This window comes from Salminus brasiliensis, chromosome 3 (assembly GCF_030463535.1).
Source record: "Salminus brasiliensis chromosome 3, fSalBra1.hap2, whole genome shotgun sequence".
NCBI classification, from domain to species: domain Eukaryota; kingdom Metazoa; phylum Chordata; class Actinopteri; order Characiformes; family Bryconidae; genus Salminus; species Salminus brasiliensis.
The window spans coordinates 44,489,560-44,513,991 of record NC_132880.1 but is presented as its reverse complement, the minus strand read 5'-3'; the positions used below and the strand labels follow the sequence as shown (position 1 = coordinate 44,513,991).

At 46.0% G+C, this 24,432-nt stretch overlaps 1 protein-coding gene across 3 annotated transcripts in view; it reads right to left on the bottom strand.

Moving 5' to 3' along the window:
* Positions 1-24,432, bottom strand: part of tnrc18 (trinucleotide repeat containing 18) — a 78,820-nt gene that overhangs the window by 46,083 nt on the left and 8,305 nt on the right. For all 3 annotated transcript variants that reach the window (XM_072676349.1, XM_072676351.1, XM_072676350.1), the window contains exons 3-4: positions 7,821-7,967; positions 470-574 (exon numbers count right to left, since the gene is read on the bottom strand). In XM_072676349.1, coding sequence (XP_072532450.1) covers positions 470-574; positions 7,821-7,967 — 252 coding nt within the window. The remainder of the gene's footprint in view (positions 1-469; positions 575-7,820; positions 7,968-24,432) is intronic.

The following is a 24,432-nucleotide window of genomic DNA, read 5'->3' as shown; positions in this document are numbered from 1 at the left end:
TTTTTATTCACCGCAAATGAAATAGAAACAGCTTCAAGCTTCATATGGCAAAGTTTCATCACAACACACTCACACCAGTGGACTAAAATCACATTTTGTATTAAAAATAAATAAATAAAAAATGAAACATGGTTCGAAACAATATCACATAGCTCCTGGCCTTGAGCAGGAATTCCACCCAGCTATGTCGCTGAAAGAGATCCAGCTTTCATAGCAGTGCAGTAATATAATATCTGAACACTGAAACTAAATTACTTTAGTACACTCTGCCATTTCAGACTACAAAAAGTTACATAACGCCCAACACGCTTATTATATTCACAGCTAACTGACCTTTCCTACTGCCGCATTCCTTCATTTATTAAGATTTAAACACGACTGACAAAGTCCTTCTAGCAGAGACCATTACAATACAAGCAATTTCAAGGGAGATTAATTATATAAACCCAGCTTTTCCCATCAGACAGACCTTTCTGGGAGTCGAATACAGCATGGTGGCCAAGCTGCGGGTGCTCCAGGTGACCCAGAGGAAGGTAGGGGCTGGGGTAGAGACTGCTGGGGAGGTGTGAGAAACCTAGGGAGAGAGAAGGAAGAATGGATGGGTGCACAAAAACAAACTAACAAACAAACAAAGCCAAATATCCAGAGATATGACCACTTTTAAAAGGACTGCGGAGGAGGAGGGGGGGGTGCAGTCATTGCAATTCACTGCATAAATGCCATAGGTCGGTCCCCCCCCCCATATCAGTATGCAACCACTCTTGTTTCTGTTTCAATGGCATTTTCATATCTTTTCATAAGAGAACAATGGACTTAATCTCTCCTCATCAGCCTGCTTTAAAACCCTGGAGCTACGACTCCCGTTAGGAGCATCATATAACTGAGCACTGAAAATAGAGCAGGAAAATATTTCTCACTTCACACAGTTGGTCACCAGGGAGTGCCAATTCAGACATGCCCGACGTCATGAATTTCAAGACCTAAGCAAGGACAGGGGAGTAGGCGCAACGCTCACAATTGCACAAGCGCTCCAAACGCGCAGGCCCGGGCGGATCGGATCAGATCGGGAGTGAGATGTAACATTTCTCTGCTTTAAATAGTGCTTTAATGAGGCACAACAAGGTTGCTGGCATTAGGAACAAACAGCCTCCTAAACATAAAAATAATTGACATTTCTCAGAGGAAGAGGGGGCAGCAGAAGCCGTGAGTCGACACCCCCTGCCAAACAGAGGGTCGGGCAAGCGCCTCTATTCCTTGGCCCCAACAGCTGAATTCTGAAGGGGTGGCTTAAGGGTGAATCTGGGCTCTGAAGTGCGAGGCTCCAGTGTGAATGAAGCAGCAGCGTGAGCGAGGTGGGCGTGTATTTATAGGCAGAACGGGCCCAAGGCGGAGGGGGTGGGGGGGGGGGGGGTGGGACACAGAGAGAGAGCGAGAGAGCGAGAGAGCGAGAGACACACAGAACACTGCCCCGACCTGTTGCAGCATTCACGGAGAAACTTGGCAGCGCAGAGCAGGCTTCAAACGCCCTGGCCGCCGGCACGCGCTGAACCCACGGTGACTCCGAGCTCGGAGTCATGCGCACACCTTCAATTGAAATGTTTGTTCCCCTCCTCCACACCCCCCTCGCCCCTCTTACCCCAGCCTCAAGCCTACACTTCCAAAGCTCGTAATCATTCAAAGCCCTCACGGCCATGTCGACCAGAGGACCTAGGAGCCCGGAGAGAGGTCAGGAGGTGGCGGTATGACTCAGAAGGAAATCTGAAAAAGAGATGAGTCAGTCACCACCAATTCTGACAGGTCTGAATACACTCCATACACACTGCACCAGGACTGCTGAAGGGAGGAGAGGGCAGATTCAGAAAAAGTCTGCCATGCAGATGAAAAGAATTAAACAGGCCCCGAAAGCATGCTCCCCTCAGGGCAAATGGCCACAAAAACGGCTGGAGAAAGGTCAAGCAGCAGTCACATTCAATGCTTTGTCCTTCTATACCAGAGGACCACCAGACTCCTGGCTACTGAATATTTCACCATTCCACTGCACACTCCTTCCACTAAGGAAAAAGCCTTAAAAGGGTCTAATAAGGTCTAATTAGGTGCAACTGTGCAGACGACACAATGGGACCAATCAAAACTTCACATTACTCCAAGTAACCTGAACATTCACAACTGACCATGCCTCTATTAGGACCTCTATTATTAAAGTCTACACACTGAACATCTGCTTAAAAAAATAATAATAATTTTGGTATCCGATATATTCAGATCTCCCTAATGTTCAAGTGGACCCAAGTGGATCTAGCACTAGAACAGTACCCGAAGGTACTGTTCTATTGCCAGTACTTCTCTACAGGGACTATTTGCACATCTGTCTCAGCAATGGGTCTTTGAAGCAGCTAAACGCATTCATTAGAAGGGGTGTCCACAAACATTCGGCAATGCAGTGTATATGCATGAAAAAAAAGTTCAAATAGCATCGACCCACAATTCCAGCTTCCGTACAGCCCTGCTGTGGAGTGCACCGAGGACTCTTCTCTGAACTCCGAAGGGTTCTATAAACATAACGGATTAGGCTTGACATCTAGCGGTGTGATTAAAATCTAACTCCATCATCAATACACGACTCCTGAAGCCTTCACCGCATGCTTGCCCTTTAGAAAGACTGACACACAATAGATACCGGGTCGTCCGAGGGCAAGGTCAGGGGTCAGCCAATCTTAATGAGTGTTTCCAGAAGCCTGAATGTGTGTTTATTGGGGGAGAAGGGGGAGAAAGGGGGGGTGAAATGGTAGAAACGTTCAGGTTGTAAAGGAGGAAGCTCCTCAGGAGGCTGTGCTGAAGGTAAGCCTTCAAATCATGCTAAAAGCATGAGGTCAGCACAGCTTTAAACGGAGTATTGTGTCAACTAGAGGCACAATTGTGGTCATATTACGCAGTCCTTTCCCTGAAGCCACTGGCCGGGCTGTTGATTTGCATGGTTTTGTATGGCCGACCTCAAAGATAAGCAGCCCAAACTTAGACTTCATCTGTTTGGTATTCCTGCGCTGAACTGAACGGATCTGAACTGGACGGAATAACCGGAAACGGCATGAAGCTCCCACTTGTATCAGATTGCAGGGGCAGTTTTCTTCAGCAAGAATAAAGCCCTGGGTATCAGAGCTGAACCCTTTAGAGAAACTACAAGCAGCCAAGATCAGTCTTATAACATGTAGAACTGTATTTGGCCAAAGAACCTTGCGATATGATGGACATCACGATGCACTTACACTACACAGTATCGCTCTCAGCAATAGAGAGCCAAATACAAATACCATAAAGCTGACTTTTTAAACATAGAAAATTAAACCAGACGTTTAAACAACCAGTAAACAGCCAATCATGAAAAGTTATCACCATAAACAGACATCTAATGGAACTTTTAGCACTTGTTCTTTCCATGTGGTGTTTTTTTGGTCCTAAAACTAAAAGTTTAAGAGTTTAAGCAGCTTGTTTTAAAGCCACACACTGAGGTTTATTATATTTTCTTACAGAGACGTGTTCTTGTAATGAAATGTGAATTTTAAACACCAAATAAAAAGCTGTTTGGTCGATCTTAGCAAGATTAGGCTTCCCTACTTGCTTGCTGCATTGTGACGATTTTTATTGTTTCATAGCTCTGAAACTTTTCAGCTGTGCAGTTACTACTTTACAGCCATCTATCATTTCTATTGAAGTCAGGGTTGGTATCGTTACTCTGTATCAGCAGATACTTGAAAATCTGGTATCGGTATCGTATCTGAAAGGAAAAAGTGGTATCGGTGCATCCCTAGTTTCAAGCTTTAACTACAGTAAACTGCTTATTTAACCAAAAAGCCTGTTTTCATTCCTTTAAAGGGTCACTGTACCAGCAGAGAAAATGACAAAATACTGCATTTCATAAAAACCATGATTTTTTTTAATAAGAGAATCATCATACCAGTGCAACACTAGTTACAAGCTCATTAAAACGGTCTTCAAAATGAGCAGAATGTTAAAAATGGACTATTAAAATGCACGACTTCAGCCCAAATATGATCAGGCTATGTACTAATTAAGACACAGCTCCAGGAGCATTTATAATGACACTACTTCTAAAAGCCCTTCAACATGCCGGGAGGTTCAAAGGCTCTCCCTCTCTTTATATAGGGCCTTCTCAGATGACATGATGGTGCTTCCCTGTTGATGGCATTCCGACACCATTCCAAGAGAGGATTGAAGACATCCTACCCTTAGCAACAGGGACAGAGTGGAAACCATTCTGTTTATTTCTGTGTTCATCTACGCCCCCCCGTCCCCCCCAACCCACCTCTAAGGGGCGGGAGAAGTGCAAGTGCAAGCAAGCGAGTGAGCAAGTAAGCAAGACTCTTCCAATTTAGGGCACATCTAATCTCTGTTTCTCTCATGTGAGAGAGTAAGCAAATCTCAGCCTCGGCACTATCTGCAGGATAATTAGTTTTGGCTGCCCATAGCCCTATGCAGTGGTTCTGCTTCCCTGCACCAGAATGCACCTAATGGCCTTGATGCAGGAGAATGTCCAGACTGGCCAGTCAGCTAACTGAGAACCTCTGGAGACGACAAGTGAAGTAAAAAATGTGAGAGAAGAGCATAATCCAGACCACAGATTAGGAGGGTTTAGACTAGTATGATCCTGAAATGGGAAGATACAGGCAGGGTGGGGGGGGGGGGGGGGTATTGAAGCTTGAGAATGATTTAACCTAGCTCGATCTCCAGGGATGCATTACTAAGGACAGAAGAAGGTTATGTTTAAAGTGGGCCATGCTGTGTGAAATCTGGTTCGGGACTAAGGAAAAGGAGGCCATTAACATTCATAGGCATGGATGCTAGGACACGGAGATGCCCCTGCTAACTGCATAGGATTTGAGGGGAGGGAAGAAGACCATCTTCAAACCCCCGGTAATGCTTGTGCAACCCAGAGGACGCACAAGGGACTGTTGAGCTGTTTGAGGGGCTTCATTTAGGTCAGTGTGTCCCCAACCCTAGTATCCCTTCACTGCATATGCTGGTGTTTTCTCTGGTCCAGACTTGACCCAACTAGTCAACCCATTAACAGTCCCTTCCCTTGAAATATCACTACAATGTGCAGGACAGTGCCACGCCAAGACTAGAGGACATTGACCAATAGCTTTTTGGCTAAAGTTATCCAGTCAGATGAGAAACACTGCTTTGTGGAACACCCCCCACCCCCTACTCCCACCTCCTGGTCTGGAGACCGCTGGCTTTGGGAAGGGGGAGGGAAAGAGGGAGGAGAAAAAAAATAATAAGGCGGATTATGGAAAGGGGGGCAGGACCAAGCTTTGACAAGTCACTCAATTAACAGCTCGACCACTCCTCTGGCTCTGGCTTTCCTCTCAGAGTGCCTTTCAACTAGTGCCGCCTGCCCCCTGCAGCCGCATGCTGGCAATATCACACGCTTCCTATTTTATACCCGCGTCAGCATCAGAAGGGGTGATCTGGATTCCAGTCAGCGGCAGGGAGCATCACGCTGCCCCGACAAATCCATCAACGGAGGCGGGGCAGAGCATTCCTCGCTCCCAGAGCGCAGTGTGTGACAGCTTTGGCAAGTAGGGAAACTATCAATCACACCTTCACGGCAAGTAGTGCTGCAAACACCCCGTTACGGCATGCCAAGCCACGCCACGCCACACCACGCCACGCCACCCCTACGCACGGTCCAAAGGTGAGCGCCATACACTATCTGCACATCTGATTGCAGACCTCGCTCGCTCGCACAGCGCACCGCTGCAGATAAAGCCAGTTGGCAAACACTCATCTTATCATTTCGGTATTAATTGCTTGATGACTCCACAACTGAAAGCTGCGGCATCACTCTTAGAATCACTGTGGGCAAATTCCGTAGCAGCTCTGCAGACCGCCAGCGTAGATGCATGCGAATGAGGGCGAGGATGAGGACGAGGAGGTGCTGGCTTCTAAGCTCTGTAGACCCGTTGTGCACGAGGCCTTGCTGGTATGGAGCAACACTTGCTTGGGAATATAGAATAAAATATAAACTAAAAAAAAAAAAAAAATCTCATTATCACACACAGAGACTGCTTATTTTAAAGTCAACCGCCGCTTGAGGGGTTATCGCACAAAGAGCTCATACGTATAGCAAGGCCAGTGCTACAAACTCCAATATTTCACACTTCGCTGCGACTCATGTTTATTAAGTGAACTTCAGAGATAAACCCGGCGAGGCCGCGCCTGTTCTTCTGTGTGCCGTTTGCACTGCAGTCAAGAGAGAGAGAGAGAGAGAGAGAGAGAGAGAGAGAGAGAGAGAGAGAGAGAGAGAGAGAGAAAAAGAGAGAGGGAGGAGGGGGGTATGATTGTTTCGCACTTCTTACATAAAAATAGCAGAATTCCACAGCTGCCACTTCTACTTCCCTCCGTTAATAAGGGCCAGGTGCGCCTTTCAGAATAAACACGCGTGTTCAAATATTTTCATAGGCCGCCGTGACCGAGTACACTTCAATGTCAACTATTCATCACATTTCTATGTGGGAAGAGCAGGCACATTATGATCGGTGCCAAAGCTTCAGATACGTACGGCGCGCTCCTCTGCAGAGACTTGAAACATAAGCCTGCGGCTGCAGGGCCCTTCAGCGAGCCTTGTTAATAATCCGCCCACACCCATGCTCGTGTCGCATCCCTTTCATTTGTTTGGCGCACATGCGAACCATTTTGTAAGCTCAAATCGCGAGCCTGCTCAAAATGGCAGGGTGGGAGCGGCTTTGAGATTCGAAGGAGTGGCGTCACAAAACTTCTCAGAGTCAGATCAGCAGACCATGAGCTCGCCCCACACTGGGAATCATCCTACACGGTCCAAATGCTTAAGAGCAGAAGAGTAGAAGGGACTCTACGATCGGAGAAAGAGGGTAAAGAAACCTCCAGACTTTCTCAGTTAAAGCAGCATTATGTGAGAATTGGTATTTTGGCTCTTGAGCTCCCCCTACAGTTTAAAAGGGAAGTGTAATTCACGTTCTGAGCCACCACTAAAGGACACATGCATTTCTGGACAAGCTGAGCGATACAGAACAATCACTGAAAGGGAAAGAAGCATGTGAACTGAGAGGGTAGAGCAATACTACAGGATTTAAAACAATTACGCAGCATTTTTCTACCCCTTGGTGCCTACCAGAGTTTGATACGGTTAGCAGCGTGCTAAGCCTGGAGTAGCATGGATGCTAAGAGATGCCAACATCCTCTTTACAGGTCAGTGGAGCATCACAATGATTCTGAAGCTGCTGTTTTAAGCTAAAAGTGCTACACAGTGTTGGTCATTACCCTTTAAATATGTTTTTATAGTCAAAGCTGAGAACACTGACTATTAATAGTTAATGCAACAACTGCAGAACCCTCACAAAACAAATCAAGTGTATCGACTTAAAAAAGTAAGGGTAAAACAATCGGACCTGGTCAGAAACGAGCAGATCGTCCACACTCCACCACATCAATGGTGGCACAGCATTCCATTCGTTCCATACGCTGCCAAACTGGAGTCAATTCCTATTAGCTTTAATCCCAAAGCTGCTTGGTAGGACACCAAGAAGTCCCTGAGGGCAGCGACAAGGCTTTGTGCGAGCGAAGCCGGCCACACCCAGCCTGTAAGTCTGGTCTGTATCTCAGCCCAGTGATCTGTTAATTGACCTGATCGCTAAGCTCAAAATTGCTGAAGCTGCGTTACGTAAAAGGAGGCTCCTGCTTTGTTTTAAACTGTGCAACGCCCACATGAGCTTCCTCTGTCCGTCCCCGAGACAAAGACAAGAGACAGAGTGGTTGAGCCTTACCTTCATGAGAATGTGAAGCCCAGAGCTGGGCCATCTGAAGGCTGGCTGGATTGGGCGCTCTGAAGCCAGGCTCGCTGGGGCCTGCATGCGGATTGGACGAACTTACGTAGCCGCCAAGGTAGCTGGAGGCACCAGGGAAGGCATCACCTGCAGAGGAGCAAAGACCAGACATTAGGGCCGCTCATGTTCGCTTGCGATGTAATACTGTAATACCAAGATAGCAGTGTTCTGCTTAGCAAACCACATTAGACCAAACTACAAGTGTTACACACTGTTTCCTTAATAAAGCAGAAGTGTGTTTACTCTAGAGAGTTACACAAGAATGAGGACAGCGGTAATTCGTGGGTACGGGACAAAATTAATTTTTGTCCCCTGGTTGCCACGGGAATGGGAATAAACCTTATAGCATTCCCGAGGGAAGTGTAATGAAATGTCGGTTCACTCTGCGGGAATGGCACTGAAAGTATGCAGTACATTTTATTACAGGAGCTAGGGCAGTTCACTTCCTAGCTTTGAAATCAAGCATTACAAATAAAAATAAATGATAAAATGGAGCTTAAATTCTCCTTTCCACCTTAAACACTGCAACCCATTCTGCTGCCAGAACAACATTTACGGAAACTACTGCAGTTGAGGTGGAACAAATTCTTTGACAAAAAGGCCACCCCCAGCCTCATAAAAACCTGAAAAACTGAAGGCTGTCTTAAAGCCATTTTTTTAAGCAAAAACAGATGTTAAAAACAGCAGATTTGAGGGTGGGATAGCCTGCGTTGTAATCCTCGAACACCATCAAATATTTAGAATGACTGATAAATCGTGAAGTGAGACAGAAAACGTTATTTTAATCTTAAAGATGTTCCAATCTGATCCAGCATGATATAAGACTGGATACAAAGATTTAAACTAGATTGGGATTAAAATACCCAGTACCCGATACTTTGAAATATGCCTGGATCATGATCAGGGCCGATCCAGGCATATTTTAAAGTATCGGGTACTGGCTATTTTAATCCCAATCTGGTTCAAATCTTTGTTTTAACCATTGTGTCCACAGCGCCATCTGGTGTCCTCAAGGTGCCATTAAGAAACACCGCCCACAGCCGTCCGGCAGCAGCGCGGACAATCTCAGACGGTAAATAAAGGAGTGTGGATTCTGCAATGTGGAGCTATTCTACAGTGGAACATAAAAACAGACCATAACAATCTGCACCTTTAGAAAACCATGACTAAAACGCTCTGTTTCACCAGCGGGAGAACCAGCACTTTCCCAGCAGTTTATAAACCAGCACTGAAGAACCCATTCAGAGACGAGTGGAGGCTAACGCTAATGCCAACACACACACACAGACACATGCGCCCATAGAAATACCTGTGCAGTTTTGTTGTAGATAAGAAAGAAAAAAGTAATTAAGAAAAGCTGTAATCTCTTACTCTACCCAGAGAGCAGGCAAGTCCAAATACGACCCGACGGCAGGCTCACTGCGGCTGAGGCGCCACATTTTAGATTTGACATGGCATTTGAACTCTGGGTACATGTGGGTCACATATGCAGCCCACACTGTGCAACGCTTGCCCAGTTTTTCTATTTTAGCCCCAAACTGGTCCAACCGTAGCCAGCTGCGGCGGTGTTCCAGCAGCCAGATTCAGGCGAAGTCATTGCAGTCATTCCATGGGGGCACGTGGGTCGGATGACTGGCAGCGTGGGCCAGAACTGGGCTATGACTCGTCTGCAATCTGCACGCACAATAAAGTCCGGCAGATGATCAACTGTGCGTGAAGTTTTCAGTAAAGTACTTAAATTCTATCTAGTCATATGAACAGAACGTATTTCATGGAAACCTGCACATATAATAGGGACACATTAATAGGGACAGTAGGGTCATACGTCAGGATAAGGTGGTAACTCTGTTGCCATTTAGTTCTGGGGCCCACGCAGCTGGCTTGGTCAGCAGGAGTTGGTCAGCTCTCCATCCCAAAGAGCAAAAGAGCAAACCAGGAGAAGATCTAGATGCTCCACAAAAATAATTCCGACCATGAACACACGGAAACAAACAGCGATCCAGACACCGAGGCAAAACAGAAACGTACACTTGTGATCCGGAGTTAACCGTGCTCTCGGCTCGACAACAGCCCTACAGGCTTTAGCCTAAGCGAGGCAGACACCCGCTGCAAACAACACCGCCGTGGAAGCGCAGCGTCATCCGAGATCATCGCATTCCTGAGAGGACAAAAAGGGCTCTGGCAAAACTGAAATGATTACCCAGAGGAGGGTGAGGTTAGAGGGCTGTGGTTTCTTTTGAATTTCAGCAGGGCCGCAAACCTCAAACCTGGTTCCACTGCGACAGCAGCCTCTTCATGTTCTTTCAAAGAGGAATGTTTACCGAGAGGCGCAGAGAGACCACAAGCGCAAATTGGCTTTTGCTTGTAAACAAATGTCATGAATAATTATTAGTCATCCTCAATGTTATGTTAACTGTCATTACAATAGCCACCAGATGTGCAGCTTCACGAGTGAGAATGTCTAAATAAAAGCGGGCTTTCGTTCGCCAGCGGCGCGTCTATCGCAGGGGGAGGAGGAGGAGGAGGAGGAGGAGGAGGACTGGGTGCTGGGCTAGGTCCCTCCCCTCCCTGCTTGGGTTTGCAAAGGTGCCCGGATAAAAACAGCAGCCATACCACTCACATGGTTACTCCGCAGAGATCAGGGGCAGCGTTTAAAAATACGGGCGGGGTGGGTACACAGCGGAGGAAAGGGGGCGGGGGGCGCTTTTGATGAGACCGTTTTGCCCTTATCTGGATCTAGCAGAGAGAAAAGGAAACTTCTGGCCTCTGGAGAACAATATTCCCAGCTAGGGCTGGACGATATGGTAAAAATATAATAATATCAATATTTAAAAGTACACAACATTTATCACAATATTTGACACGCAGCCAAAATGCACCAGTACACCATAGTTAGTATAGTTTACACATCAATTATCAGAATGGGGGGGAAATTTCCAGAACTGCTGATTTCCTGGTATTTTCAGCACAATAATCACTGGAGCTTACTCAGAATGTTAATAATAATAACAATAATAAATATATATTTTTAAATCAGTGAACGGCAATTCTGCAGACGCAAATGCATTGTTGATTAGTGAATACAGAATGACCAGACTGGCTGGAGCGGTCAGAAAGCCCACGGTAACCCAGATAATCACACTGTACAACTGTGGAAAGCAGAACCGTCACTCTTGATGCTCAACACATCCATCCTTGAGGAGGCGGAGGAGGCGGCGCCACAACAAAACAAATGACCACATTGGGTTCCACTTCTTTCAGCCGAGAACAGAAAGCTGAGGCTGCAGTGGCTCAGTATAGGCTCACCAAAACTGGACAGATGGATTCAGACCCACGTGATGTGCAATATTGATAAATTGATAAAATGTGCCATTAGGGTCAGCCTTTAAACACTGCCATCCAAATACCATCCCAGACTCAGTACAAGACTCACTCAGGGCTTACAGCACGAAATCCAACTATTTACACTCTTCATACTAAAACAATGTCTTTAAAAGAAACACTATGAATTGCTGGCATTTCTTGCTGCAGTCAGTGAGTGTAATTTGTGCTCTGATCCACCACTACAGGACACTTTTCTAGAGGAGACGAGATCTACAGAGCAGTCTTAAACTGTAAGAAGCATGTGGGCTGAACTGAGGTGGCAGAGGAATACTACCGGATTTTACACGAACGGGACGCTCATCCTACCCTCTCCGTAGAGCAGTTAGTAGCGTGCCGAGCCCAATATAGCAACGCCAGCAACGCTATCCTCCCTATTCCAGGTCAGTGGAGCATCAGCATGGTTTGGAAGCTGCTATTTTAAGGTAAAAATGCTACACAGTGTTGCTTTAGGCACTTACGACATCCACAGCATGCTCCAAAAAACAAAGTGCATCATATCAAAATTAAGCACAGTACAAAGGAAGCCATACTGTCCCTCTCTCTGTTCCCAGCACGTAAAGCAGCAAATTAAACAGTCAACTGCAAGCTCTGACGAACACGCATCAGACCATGACACATGAACAGGGAGCACAGAATGTAAATGAAGGAGCGCTTCACCCATTCGCTGTGCAGATTCCCTCCCTTCCCACAGACAGCGGCTGGCGTGGGAGGAGCCTTCACACTTATTACACAAACAGGAGATGGATACTCTCAAATAGATGTGCATGCACGCACACACACACACACACTTGCGTCCATCGTCCCTTACAATGAGCCCATTTCTCCTTTTTCTTCTCCCCCACCTCCTCCACCTCCTCCACCTCCTCTCCCCCCTCCCGCATGTGTAAACTGGCCATTAGCATGAGAAGAGGAGGACGGACAACAAGGCATCAACAGCAACATGAGGCCTTTGTAGCAGGGGTTAGCATGTGATTAACCTGCTGGAGGAGAGGGTCCCGCTCTGCCGAGGAGCCGCTGGGCCAAGCAGGCTGAGGCCAATGCTAGCAGCAGATGTGACCCTTTTGGATTGCATCTAAACATTAACCATGGGGTGGGCTAGGCACCCAGCTAGGGGCAAGGTGTAAGGAGCAAAAAGGGGGGGGGGGGGTGCAAGGGGGATGTGGAGGCAAAGGAAAATCCACAGGAAATCCACTCTTGGTAGCTTGGCCTTCAGCGAGCAGAGCTTTCAAATAAATAAATAAATAGATAGCTAGATAAAATGACGTGAACTTGAGGCCCTGCTCGACAAAACCAGAAAGTGGAGAAAATACACCGCTGGCTTTCAACAGCAACAGCAGGACGCACTCAAACGCAAGACTGGTCAACACAGGGCCTGGGGAGGCGAGTGACTGGACTAGCCAGGTGATTTGACAAAGGGTAGTGATGCATTTCAAGCTGTAAGCCTTTTCCGTATGAGTGGGCCCCTGCACACCCCCACACACACTAAAATGGCAAATCTGGAGAGCATTTCCTCACCAGAGTGGGGGTAGTATCCCAAGACAGCACAGCCATGTGCTTCAACTTAGAGACTGGCAGTTCCATACTGCAAACTAGCACATAAAAAAATCAAGCGGCCTTGGACTTCGTGGAGAGGCGAATCCGAATCCGTCCTCTCAGGATCTCAGGATACAGTCTAACACATCGGCACCGGCAGTCCGACTCAGAAGGCCATTTTAGACTCCTTTAAAAGTGCTTCAGTTTAAACACCACCCTCTCAAATGGCACAGACAGCAATGTCCGCTCAGCTGCCCGAGCCGTAAGAGGGAGCTCCGGTCAAATAAATAAAAATAAATACATAAAAAAAAAATAAATAAATTAAAAAAAAAACTCCAAAGCTGACCGACGTCCCAGCCACGCTCTAAACCTGCACGACCTCCAGCTCCCCCTCTCCACCGGGATCATTTACCTCCACCTACTTCCAAACTGGGCCTCGCAGAGAATTTACCAAAGTCATTTGTTTCACATTACAACTAAAATATTCATATGCCCATCTGCGAGCGCTCCCCGCTGCCTCGGAAACCCGCACGCTTTCGGCTTTTTCCAATCAGCCCGCTTCCACGCCAGACACGGTTGTCGTCTCGGGCGCATGAGAAAGAGCGCGGAGTTCAGCAGGTCAGGAACAGTTCAGCTTCCTAAAACACGAGAGCTTTTCAGAGGGCTGAGCGCTTTTCCCTCCTCCAGCTACGAAGGGCACCGTCAGAGCCGTGCTGAATAGTGCCCAGGAATTTCCTAATTGCTCACGTTGCTCAACTCGACTGCAACCCACAGGCCCTGCGGTAAGCTTTCGCAAGCCCACCCCCTCAACCACACACCCCCTGTAATTAAAGCCAGACCCTTAAAGACAATTCCGAAAGAACTGTTGTAAATTAGAGAAAAGAGGGACACTAATTAGAATTCAAGACCTTAAACCAAGACACAGAACAACCCCCCCCCCCCCAAAAAGAGACCATTAAAATACTCAGACCCGCTCTTAGCTGATCCTACAAAGCACAGCACAGCAGCACCTGCTCTGAAAAACAGAGTACTATACAACAAAGACCAGCGTTATGATAAGCATTACAATGCACTGCAGCACTAAAGCAAACCCCAGTGACACAGTAACTCATAAACGGGGGAGAGGAAAACGGCACCTACAGTTCATGCCGCTTAGTCGTGATGCAAATACTGTACCATGAGGCGGAAAGCAGGGCCGACGCGCTACGTGAGAAGGGACTATCCTGGATGATAAAGTGAAGGCTGTTTAAGGCACGTCCGCAACAAATGCAGGAGAGACCGTTTGTTAAACCTGAGCCTAAACAGTGACTCCAGCTGACCTTCTGGAGAACACGACAGCTTGACATTCCAGCATGCACATGCTCTCCATACTACACTCTTAAAAATAAAGGTGCTTCAAAGGGTTCTTTGAGCGACGGCATAAAAGAAACACTTTTGGTTCCATGCAGACTAGATGTGTGTAAAGAACCTTAAGAAGAACCACTTTTGGTTCCAGAAAGTTAGCCCAGACTCTCAGTGTGAAGAACCTTAGAAACAACCAATCTGGGTTCCAGAAAGATTAGACTAGACGACCTGACCCCTCTAGGCAAGGGATGCACTGACCTGGCCTTTTCAGTTATGATACCGATACATAAACATTACCAGTCCGATACCATTGCTGAATTAATAAACCTTACTAAACTTAGGGCATAAGACTTAAATATAACTTTATATAATAAAACAAATATACACAGAGATAAATGTACTGAACTGCCATTTCTCATTTATTTATTTGCACATTTACTGCAGTCTCACACCAACCAATTAAAGTGAAAGGATCGGTTCCATGGATCAGCCTTTTATCCGATACCTGATCCAGCTAATTTTGTTAATATCGGGACCAATATCTGATCCCAATATCGGATCGGTGCATCCCTACTCTAGGTCAGGTTAAACCAAAGATGAATCAGTGTGAAGAACCATCAGAAGAACCACTTTTAGTTTCATACAGACCAGACTCCCCCAGACCAGACTCCCCCAGACCAGACTCCCCCAGACCAGACTCCCCCAGACCAGACTCCCCCAGACCAGACTCCCCTAGACCAGACTCCCCTAGACCAGACTCCCCTAGACCAGACTCCCCTAGACCAGACTCCAAGCCAGATCAGAATTCATGAGACTTTCCAACTCGACAGTCCTCATAACTGCTAACTGAGGGGGAAGGAAAATGGACAGCAGTGAGGGGGGTTTTCAGTGGTGGGATGACGAGGCAACACACCTCAAATATTTATTTTGGGTTATTGACATGAAGTTTCTTAAGGAATGAGGAAACACTGCCAAAGGAGAGCGTCTGCTAATCACAAAGGAAAATACAATGCTTGACTTGACGTGTTAGCTCAGACGAATGTCAGATAAAGGGATAAAGATGGTATGTACGGCCTAAAAACCTCAGATACGGGCCACTTCACCTGCTGTGTGACCGTAGCCCATTACTTGTTTGTAATAGAGATGTGAGTGTGTGAAGAACCTTCTAAAGGTCCAAAGAACAATCATGATGGTTTGATGGTTCTTCACACTTGCACATGGTTTTGCTCCATTACAAACACTGGTGCTGTATCTCGATGGCACGGCTCAGAAAGCACCTCATTTTTTTTTTGTTAGGAGTCCATACTAGTGGGGAAAAGATGCAGCTTCACAGCAGCAAGGTTAATTATCCCATCACACAACAGTCATCTAATAGGCTTTTAGCAGCAGTTCCAACATCCATGGTAAAGAGGGAGATTTGAGGCGTTTCCCAACATCTACTGCAGAAGAAAATAGCTATGGCCTGAAGGACAGTCTTCGAGAAGCTGCGACAGATCATCGCAACTTGGGATGCAGCTGAATTTCTTTAAAGCTGAAGTGTTTCCAGAGTCCGCGGTTTTGTTCTTCATTCTCTTCTGAGAAGACCTTTTACGGTGGCTTGAAGGCCAGCTATTTTTGAAACCATTAAACTGCAGGGAGCAGATCTCAGAGTCTTTGCTCTTGCTAGTGTTACCACCCACTGGAAAACAAGGCATTTGGGATTCTTTCCCGTCTCACTGCAGCACCTGCGAGGAGACGAAAACATGCCAAAAAGTACCCGTTCTAACAAGTCGACCTGGATGTCAGACAATCAGCCAAATTCCTCCACCTCTCCAGCACTGCAGGGCTCGAACACAAAACTTTTGTTCGGCTCCGCTGACAAAAGGGGAGTGACGGAATAATTGCAGCATATAGCGGCGGATCCTACTCGCTGAAGTAAGCTCTGCCTAATAGATGAGGGAGCTTCTGAAGCTTCAAGCCAAACGCGCCACCGTCTGTTCACGCCGCCAAGCTCCTACAACTGTCTCGAACAATGAGTCTCACTTGGATTTGGTCAGGAAATGGTATCAGATAACATGCTGGGCCTTTTTTAAGCCCCTCTGTGTACAGTAGTTAATGTTTAGTTCCAACAGAAGATTTTGCCCTTTGAATTGAAGTGAAGTCTGAACAAAGGCAACAAAAATTCAGGAGGTTTTTGCAAATCCAGGCCTTTATGCATAAACCTTACATCTCTAAACCAGCAATGTTTCATGTGCAGGGAAAAAAAACTAACTTTCAATGGAAGACAATGGAAAATATTTTATTCCAAGTCATTCTGGAGCTTTTCTATCGTTCCATCATGAAATTCTGACACATTGTAAAGAACTACCAGATTCCTATAATGACCAAGAAGTGTCAATTTTCCACGATAGAGAGAAAGCCCTCAAAGCTTGTCCAGGTCTGCTCATTAGACCATTTTAATGAAGCACAAAGGGTTACACAGCAGCAGAGGCATTAACACCACAGCTCTCTGCACAATACCCACATGCCCTGTAATAAAACTGCAGGGTAAAAGTTGCACCCTACAAGATCTCTGACGGCATCCTGAGGTATCTGACGTTACAGACATCACAGCAGATTACTACAGCAGTCCAGCAAGTTGTGAGGTGGGACCTCCAGGGACTGCATCAATGAGTCTTGGGTGTCCATAACCCTGTTGCCTTTCTTGGAGAACGTTGGTAGGTAGGTACGGACCACTGCGTACCAGGACCAAAACCCAGCCTGATGTTTTGGAGATGTTCAAGAACTTCAAGAACTAACGTTCACTTCCTGCCCAATATATCCACCCCTAGACAGGAGCCACTGTAGATAAAGATAATCAGTGTTTTTCACTTTACCGCTTAGTGGTACTAATGTTATGGCTTTATCAATGTCGGGGAAAAAAAGAAGAAAAAAAACCCATATGCACACACCTGTTCTTGATTTTAACAGTTGCTACATTTTCATTTAAGAAAACACGTCATGCTATAAAGGCCTTCGTGTCTTAAAGCCCCACCCAACGGGTGCTGGCTACACTGAGAAATATGAGCCAGCTCCAGACTGGTCAGACACATTTGCCCGTCTGATCGTCTGCCCAAGCTTGAGCTGCACGGCTGCATTGTGGAGCCTTTCTAAAGTAGCATTTGTTAGCAGCCTCGGCCTCCTCAAGGCCCTGCTGCTGTATTCACTGTGGCCCTGTGTTTTACGGGACGCCAGGCCACGGTTAAATAACGCCTGTAATGCCACGCGCTGCACAGCCGGCACTGAAATTTCCAACACTGGATTGCAAATATGTGACAAAGCTTAAATGATGAAGCTTGGAACAAGCACCACATACAGAGACAGACAGACAGACAGACAGACAGACGGCATCAGTTTACTCTAGAAATCAATTCGAACAGCACATACAACAATTTCTTCTATATTTGCATATCTGTCACATTTACATATTTCAGATCATCTAACTCTTCTTAATACGACTTTTGAATAAGCTTTATATCACCCATGGGGGAAAAAAAGTAATTGCTCCCCTAAAGCTAATAACTGGGTTTGTCACCTTTGTCAGGAACAGCTACAATCAGACATTTGTGATGAGTCTTGTACATCTTCACAGAGATGTACTTTTGCCCCGCTCTTCTCTGCAGAATCGCTTTAATTTGGCTACACTGGAAGGTGGGGGTGACAGCATCTCAATATGATTCAAGTCAGGTCTTTGATTGGCCACTTGAAGACCTTTATTTTGTTTCTTTTCGAGTCACACAGAAGTAGACCTGCCTTTGTGCTTCGGATCATTGTCCTGCTGCATAACCCAACTGCGCTTGAGCTTTAGGCCACTATATAACGGACGGACATTCTCTTTCAGGATTCTCTCAAAGCAGAATTTATGGTGTGGTGTTTTTGGCTCTAAAACTAAAAGTTTAAGAGTTTACAAGCTTGTTTTAAGGCCACACACTGAAGTTTAGTATCTTTTAACATAAAGACGTGTTCTTGTAATGAAATATGAATTTTAAACACCAAATAAAAAGCTGTTTGGTCGCGCTTAGAAAGACTATGCTTCCCTACTTGCTTACTGCATCGTGGCGATTTTCATGGTTTCATAGCTCTGAAAGTTTTCAGATGTGCAGTTACTCAACCAGTACATGATGGCTTTTTTAAGGATTGTCAGGATTTATAGCCGTCTATTGAGTATTTAAGTTAGAGTTGTTATCGGTACTTTGCATCAGCAGATACTTGAAAATCTGGTATCGGCATCGGAAAGGAAAAAGTGGTATTGGTGCATCCCTACCCAAAAGTTCTACAGTTATCTAGACTAGCATTTTTGTTTTTATAATTTTGTTTCAGATCATTCAACAATTTTTCACATTTAAGAAATTTAATTGACAACTTCTTTACACAATATTGGTTCCACAATAAGAAAGACCACTGCCACAGCTGTATAAAATCAAGCCCCTAGTCCTGCAGTCTGCCTTTCCACACATTAGTGAAAGAACGGGAGGTTCTGAAGAGCTCACTGAACTCCAGCGTGGTTCTGTACGTAATAGGAGACACCGCTGCAACGACAAACAACCAGCTGATGAAATTTCCTCCCTACTAGATCTTCCACCATCAGCTGTGAGTGGTATTATTGAACAGTGGAAGCGTTATGAGGAACCACGGAGAACACCACAGCCCCCAAGTGTCAGACCACGCAACATAAAAGAAAGGGTTGCCGAGTGCATGAGGAGAAGCACAGTATGTAAAAGTCTCCAACACTCTCCAGCCTCAATAACTGCAGAGCTCCAGAGCTGCCGTCAGAGCTGCAGAGGGAAGATGACTTATTTTTATGCCAATGTTTTTAGAATGGGGTGACGTAAAAGCTCCTGTAGGTGTCCCAATACTTTTGTCCATTTTGCATACTTTGTTCACAGTACTGTACGTGCCGCACGTTGCCCTTCTAACACCAATATCTGCGTCGAAGAAAAGCTTTTCACCACCTTTTCATTCCCTACAGAAGACGTTAGTGTAGATTAGAAGCGCGCCCGGGTTTATAATATAAAAAAAATAAAAAACATCACATCTCTGTGCTCACACAGTCCTCAGCATTCAAGACAGGCAGGCAGCTGTATGCTCACCTGACCCTCCCATCTGCAGAAAAATTGTCATATGATGACAGACGCAGGACGAGCTAACAAATAGACCTAACAATAATGAATCACTCCGCTCCTTTTTTAACAAACACCACGGGCAGCTCACCAGTCAGAAACTGTCACTAAGAGGAGATACTGAAGCAGAAATAAGGGGAAAAAAGAGGAAGAAAGGACCGTCACTAACAGCTTGATAAATCTAACAGAATTAAAAATGCAGTTCCCATAAACCAGAGGAGACCCTTTAACCATAACATGATGGTTGAAAACTCAATTTCAGGTGGTTTTCCCCCACCAGTCAGCTGTTCACACAGAAAGCAATTACGTCTCTACATGTAGATCAAGCTAACCCAAGCCAAAGTACGCTTAGATGACAGCCTCTGTCTGACGGTCTACAAGAAGCACCATTTATATGCAAGGTTTTCTCAATAAAGCTGACTTTACAGCGCTCCGGCAATTCCACACACACATTACCGGCTCATAATGATTGGCAAATACCTTAACGTCTACCCAATTTACTTAATTAGCATGCAAAATCCATTAGAGATTAATCACTCAGAGGGAGGTCACTTCTTGCCCTTGGAATTATTGTTCATAAGAAAACACGGTCCTGCGAGTTCATCCGTCAAATTCACCACTGAAATATCTGCTGCAGAGACGCTCGCTCCCTCAAAAAGTGGTCTTACGAAACATGTTCGAAGCTTCCAGAGAGGCTGAACCTTCGGGTGCATGTGGTCCTCAGATCAATGTTTATGTATTAAAGACATGAGGAATGTTTTCATTTATCCAGTTGTGGAGGTTCTTCACTCAGCAACTGTTTTCTTTCCATTCCTGCAGGTTTACTGTGTGTTCAGCTGCTTAAAGAAAGCCGGCAAGTGTTTCTAAATGTGTTCTTTCACAGCTAGAAAAAGCAGCAGACCCAATCTGTCTTACGTCTGTGGCAAAGTCTGAAGCACCTATGAGAGGAGCATGTTATCGTCCTGGATATGCTGTCTGGCGGGCCAGTTAAAGGACCCCTCACTTCGGGCATGTGTGTGTGTGTGGTTTTATTGTCTATGCGTATTGTCCGATCCCTCTTTACTCCTCAGAATAAAAAAGGCTGTATGGTAACTGTGCCTTTAAGACATTAAGGCTGGTATGTGCTGGTCTCTATTGTGTCTTATTCAAAAAGCAGTGTGGGCTGAAACACCAACTTCAGCAGGAACAGGCGTGACTGAACTGCTGCAGGCTGGACAGGGCAAGATATGTAAATGTATTGGTTATAATTACATAACAAAAACAAAAACAAAGCATTCAAAACAGGCAGGTTTTTGCTGCTTAGTTTCTATATGTGGATCAGGGAGTGACTGCTCCATGTTTATATCATTTGTAGAGCTGGGCAATATTACAATATTTTATCGCATCATGATCAATTTTGTTATGGTGGGACACAATATGCTTTTATGAGTGTATCGTGGATGTTGTCTGTGCTTATAGAGTGCTTAAATTAACTCATTAACATTACAAAGAGTGTCACTGTGATAGAAATATTTTCCATGCCGCCCAGCTCATTCATATATATTAGAGCTGGGCAATATGGTTTTCTAACACGATATTCTATCATGATTACACTCTTTGCAATGAAATGTGCACTTAATCAGTGCTTCTTAAGCACTGACGATAGCCACGATACACTAATTATATATATATGTATGATCATAAATTTAGTAAAAATTAACAAGAGCTTCTCATTCTGAAGAAGGAAAGTAGTGAGATCTTGTCGGTGAGCTAGTCTGAAGAACTAGTCTGAAGAAGCTCGGTTCCTCCAGGTTTCTCCTGGACGCCCCCCAGTCCAGCCAGCACAGCGTGGAGGATGTGTTCAACTCAATCAGCAGCAGCAGCAGCTCACCTGATTTACCATCATTAAGCCCTGATTTACCACCAAACCAGGTGTTGATCTGAGGAGAACTCTAAATAATACTAGACTCCATGAGGAGAACTTTGAGAGGAGATGTTCTAATGATGAACACAGTGATGGAGAACCACCACCACTTTCTGTAGGAGTGTTGTTATTAGTGTTTATTGTAATATCAGTGTTTTACTGAGCTAATAAACTACTTACAGCGAAGACAGACAATAATAGGAAAAATAAAAGTAGTAATAAATACTATTTGTACTAGAAATCAATATAAAACAGTGAGGGATGGCCCGTTTTCCAGGATACTGGCCCTGTAAGACGTTCTACTGCCTGGTGGAGGAAAAGGAGTGCACTTAAGCTTTAGGAAAACAATCCAATTACATTCCCGGCATATTCCATTAAACATTCAGGTAAACAATAGCCTACACTGCTGGAGAAGGCCTGGTGCCACAAGTGGGAGGCCGAGAAATAGTTAGGAGACTGTTTGGCACTCTGCTGAAAGCACTGTAACGCAAGATATGAGAGCAGAACAGTGGGCTGGTTTTCATTTCACATCCTTTGTTAGCTTTTCAGAGGGATGGTTTAATCCTAGTCACGCTGGCCAGGTCACTGCTCTTCTGTGTGGCCCTTCCCCCCGACACACACACACACACTTTGCCAATGGTCTTTGTTCCACCCCTCAGACCCATGTTCCTGTACATTTGTGCTCGCCTGTTCATCCTCTCAACAAACGCAAGCTACACAGCAACAGCAACAGCAGTGCAGTCACACCACTCCTAAAGGGAAAAAATGACTACATGAAAACAATGGCTGGCTGTGCGCAACACTAAGGCCAACATCACCATTACGTACTAGACCCAGGCTGGACCGTGTCATTGTACAGATCAAGCAGAGCGAGACAACGGTTAGGAAACACCAAACAATGTGACTTCCTACTAAACTACTGAAAACTTCCACAACCACCACCAACACAAAGAAGGAACAAATGCCTAAGCAGGTCCGAGATCCTCCCAGAGCAGAAGAGAGAGGGCTGTTTCGGTATTCTCTTTCAGAACAGGGATGTGAATTAAACAGCACAGACATGGTGTAGCTTTTCTAGGCCACACAGAAACCCGAGCTCATCAGCTCCCAATCACTTACCATCAAATTACAGTTTAATAAGGCTTTTTCTACAGCCATTTCTGGCAGATGTTAAATGAGGGATTTATCAAGGCAAGGTGGTCAACGCGCTCCCCCTGCCTGGTTTTCACCATGCAGTGGGGAATTTCTTGGGGAATTTTCAGCGTTATTTCACGGGGGTTTTACAGCTCTGCAGTTGTGCACATCTCTGGAGATGTGCAGTCTCTGCACATCTCCATAGGCTTTGTTTACTGTGCATTCTCAAATGCATTTACCCCCATCACACCCCGAACAGTGTGTGGGTTTAAAAAAGGAGAATTAACGATCAAAAAGGTCCTAACAGAGAGAAACACTGCCATGTAGAGAGACACAGACGGACCACAGAAAATTAAAAAGACAAATATGATCTGAAAGCCTGCATCCTTCCTCTCTTTCTTCGCTAATGGCCGAGATTTAGCCGTACGCTAAAGCACAAAAAATATGTGGGGTTGCAAATGCCCTCTAGGAGGACACCACCATCTTCCACCATAAAAACAGAAAAGGCATTCTTGAGAGCTGCCAAGCAGTCAGGCCGCTCCCTTCAAAAGTGCAGAGTACGTAACCCATGAAGGATGAGCGGATGGGGTCCGTGCACTGGGACACTAAACACTCTATGTTTAATTCAGAGGAAAGTCAAGGCTGCGGGAGGCATACACACACACACACACACACACACACACTCGCATGCTCTGTTACACACACTGTGTGTGTGTGTGCATATATATACACACACACACACACACACACACACACACACACACACACACAGGATGGGGAGGGGCCACAAGAGTACCCCCACGTTTCACTGCTCACTATTTCAGAGCTGCTCCCCGCCTGTCACAGTGCATCACGGTGAGGGTCTCGTCTCATAGAGCCTACAATAGCACGGCTCCGGCCCACGCTGGGGGCAGACTGCAGCCAAAGAGCCCCTCTCTCCCAGGCCAGCACCAGAAAGGGCTGAAGACGAGCATGAATTAATTCAGCTCTCACGGTGACACACTGCTAAACAAACAGCAACAAATCACGGGTTTAGCGCTTCGGCCCCGCGGTTTATAGGAACACACCTATAACCTTGAACCCGGAGCGCGGAGACGAGGACGGAGACGATAACACCTGGACCGAGCGGCTGTTTTTACAAGCAATTTCTCCCCCTGCAGCCTTCAGGGCGTAATTCGGGGTCTGTGCCTTTTCTGCAGAGTTAAACAGGATTAGGCAAGGCGGCCGTCCTCACAGCGCTCATCAAAAGGCAGCGTAATAAACAGCAAATTGAAAGGGAATAGGCGGACGGGAGAGCGCAGAGGAACGGGAGCCTTCATGTGTGCTCCAAGCAAAGCTCCACTCGGAGAGCCCGGGTGCTTTCAATCGAACGTAACAAGAGGCTGAGGAAAAGCTGGAGCGAAAGATCAACGCCAACACATATTCGGGGGAAGTGGAGCCTTGATCTGGGCAGCCTGCTAGTCTGCCAATCCGCTCGATGCCCTTGGGCGAGCTCGTCTCTAGTGTCGGTGGAGGTTACACAACAAATCATGAACATGTCACAGCCGCGGCCCCCAAGAAGAAAAAAGAGAAAGAAAGAAAAGAAGAAGAATAAATAGATAATATTCAGCTTTGTACAAACACACAATACAGACTACAGCCACAGAGATACTGGATAGAGAGAGGGGGGGTAGGGGGTGGCATGGGAAAAGGCAAACAGAGCTCTGGAAGCAGTGCATGGGGATCGATAAGAGTATGGAAAAGGAGGGAGGCGAGGTGTCAGCAGTCAGCACTGTCTGCAGGCCAAACACCAGGATCCTCAAATTCAAACCAGGCCCTGAACCACCAGCAGGGCTGGAACTGCAGGATCCTCTGATGCACCATATGAAAACTGATCAATCGCACACTCCCAAAGGCACTCCACTTCAAACGCATATCAAGTCAAGATTTACATTCCCCCTTCAACCCCCTCAACCCACCCCCCACAACCCCACCCACCCATCCCCGGTCCTCCAGTTATTCATGCTTTCATGGAAGCCCTGGTAAATGAGAGAGTGCTTTGGTGCAGAAATATGGAGCTGTTTCATGCTGTGCACGATAAATGCATTAAACAAACATTAACTTTAGCCATTAGCATGGC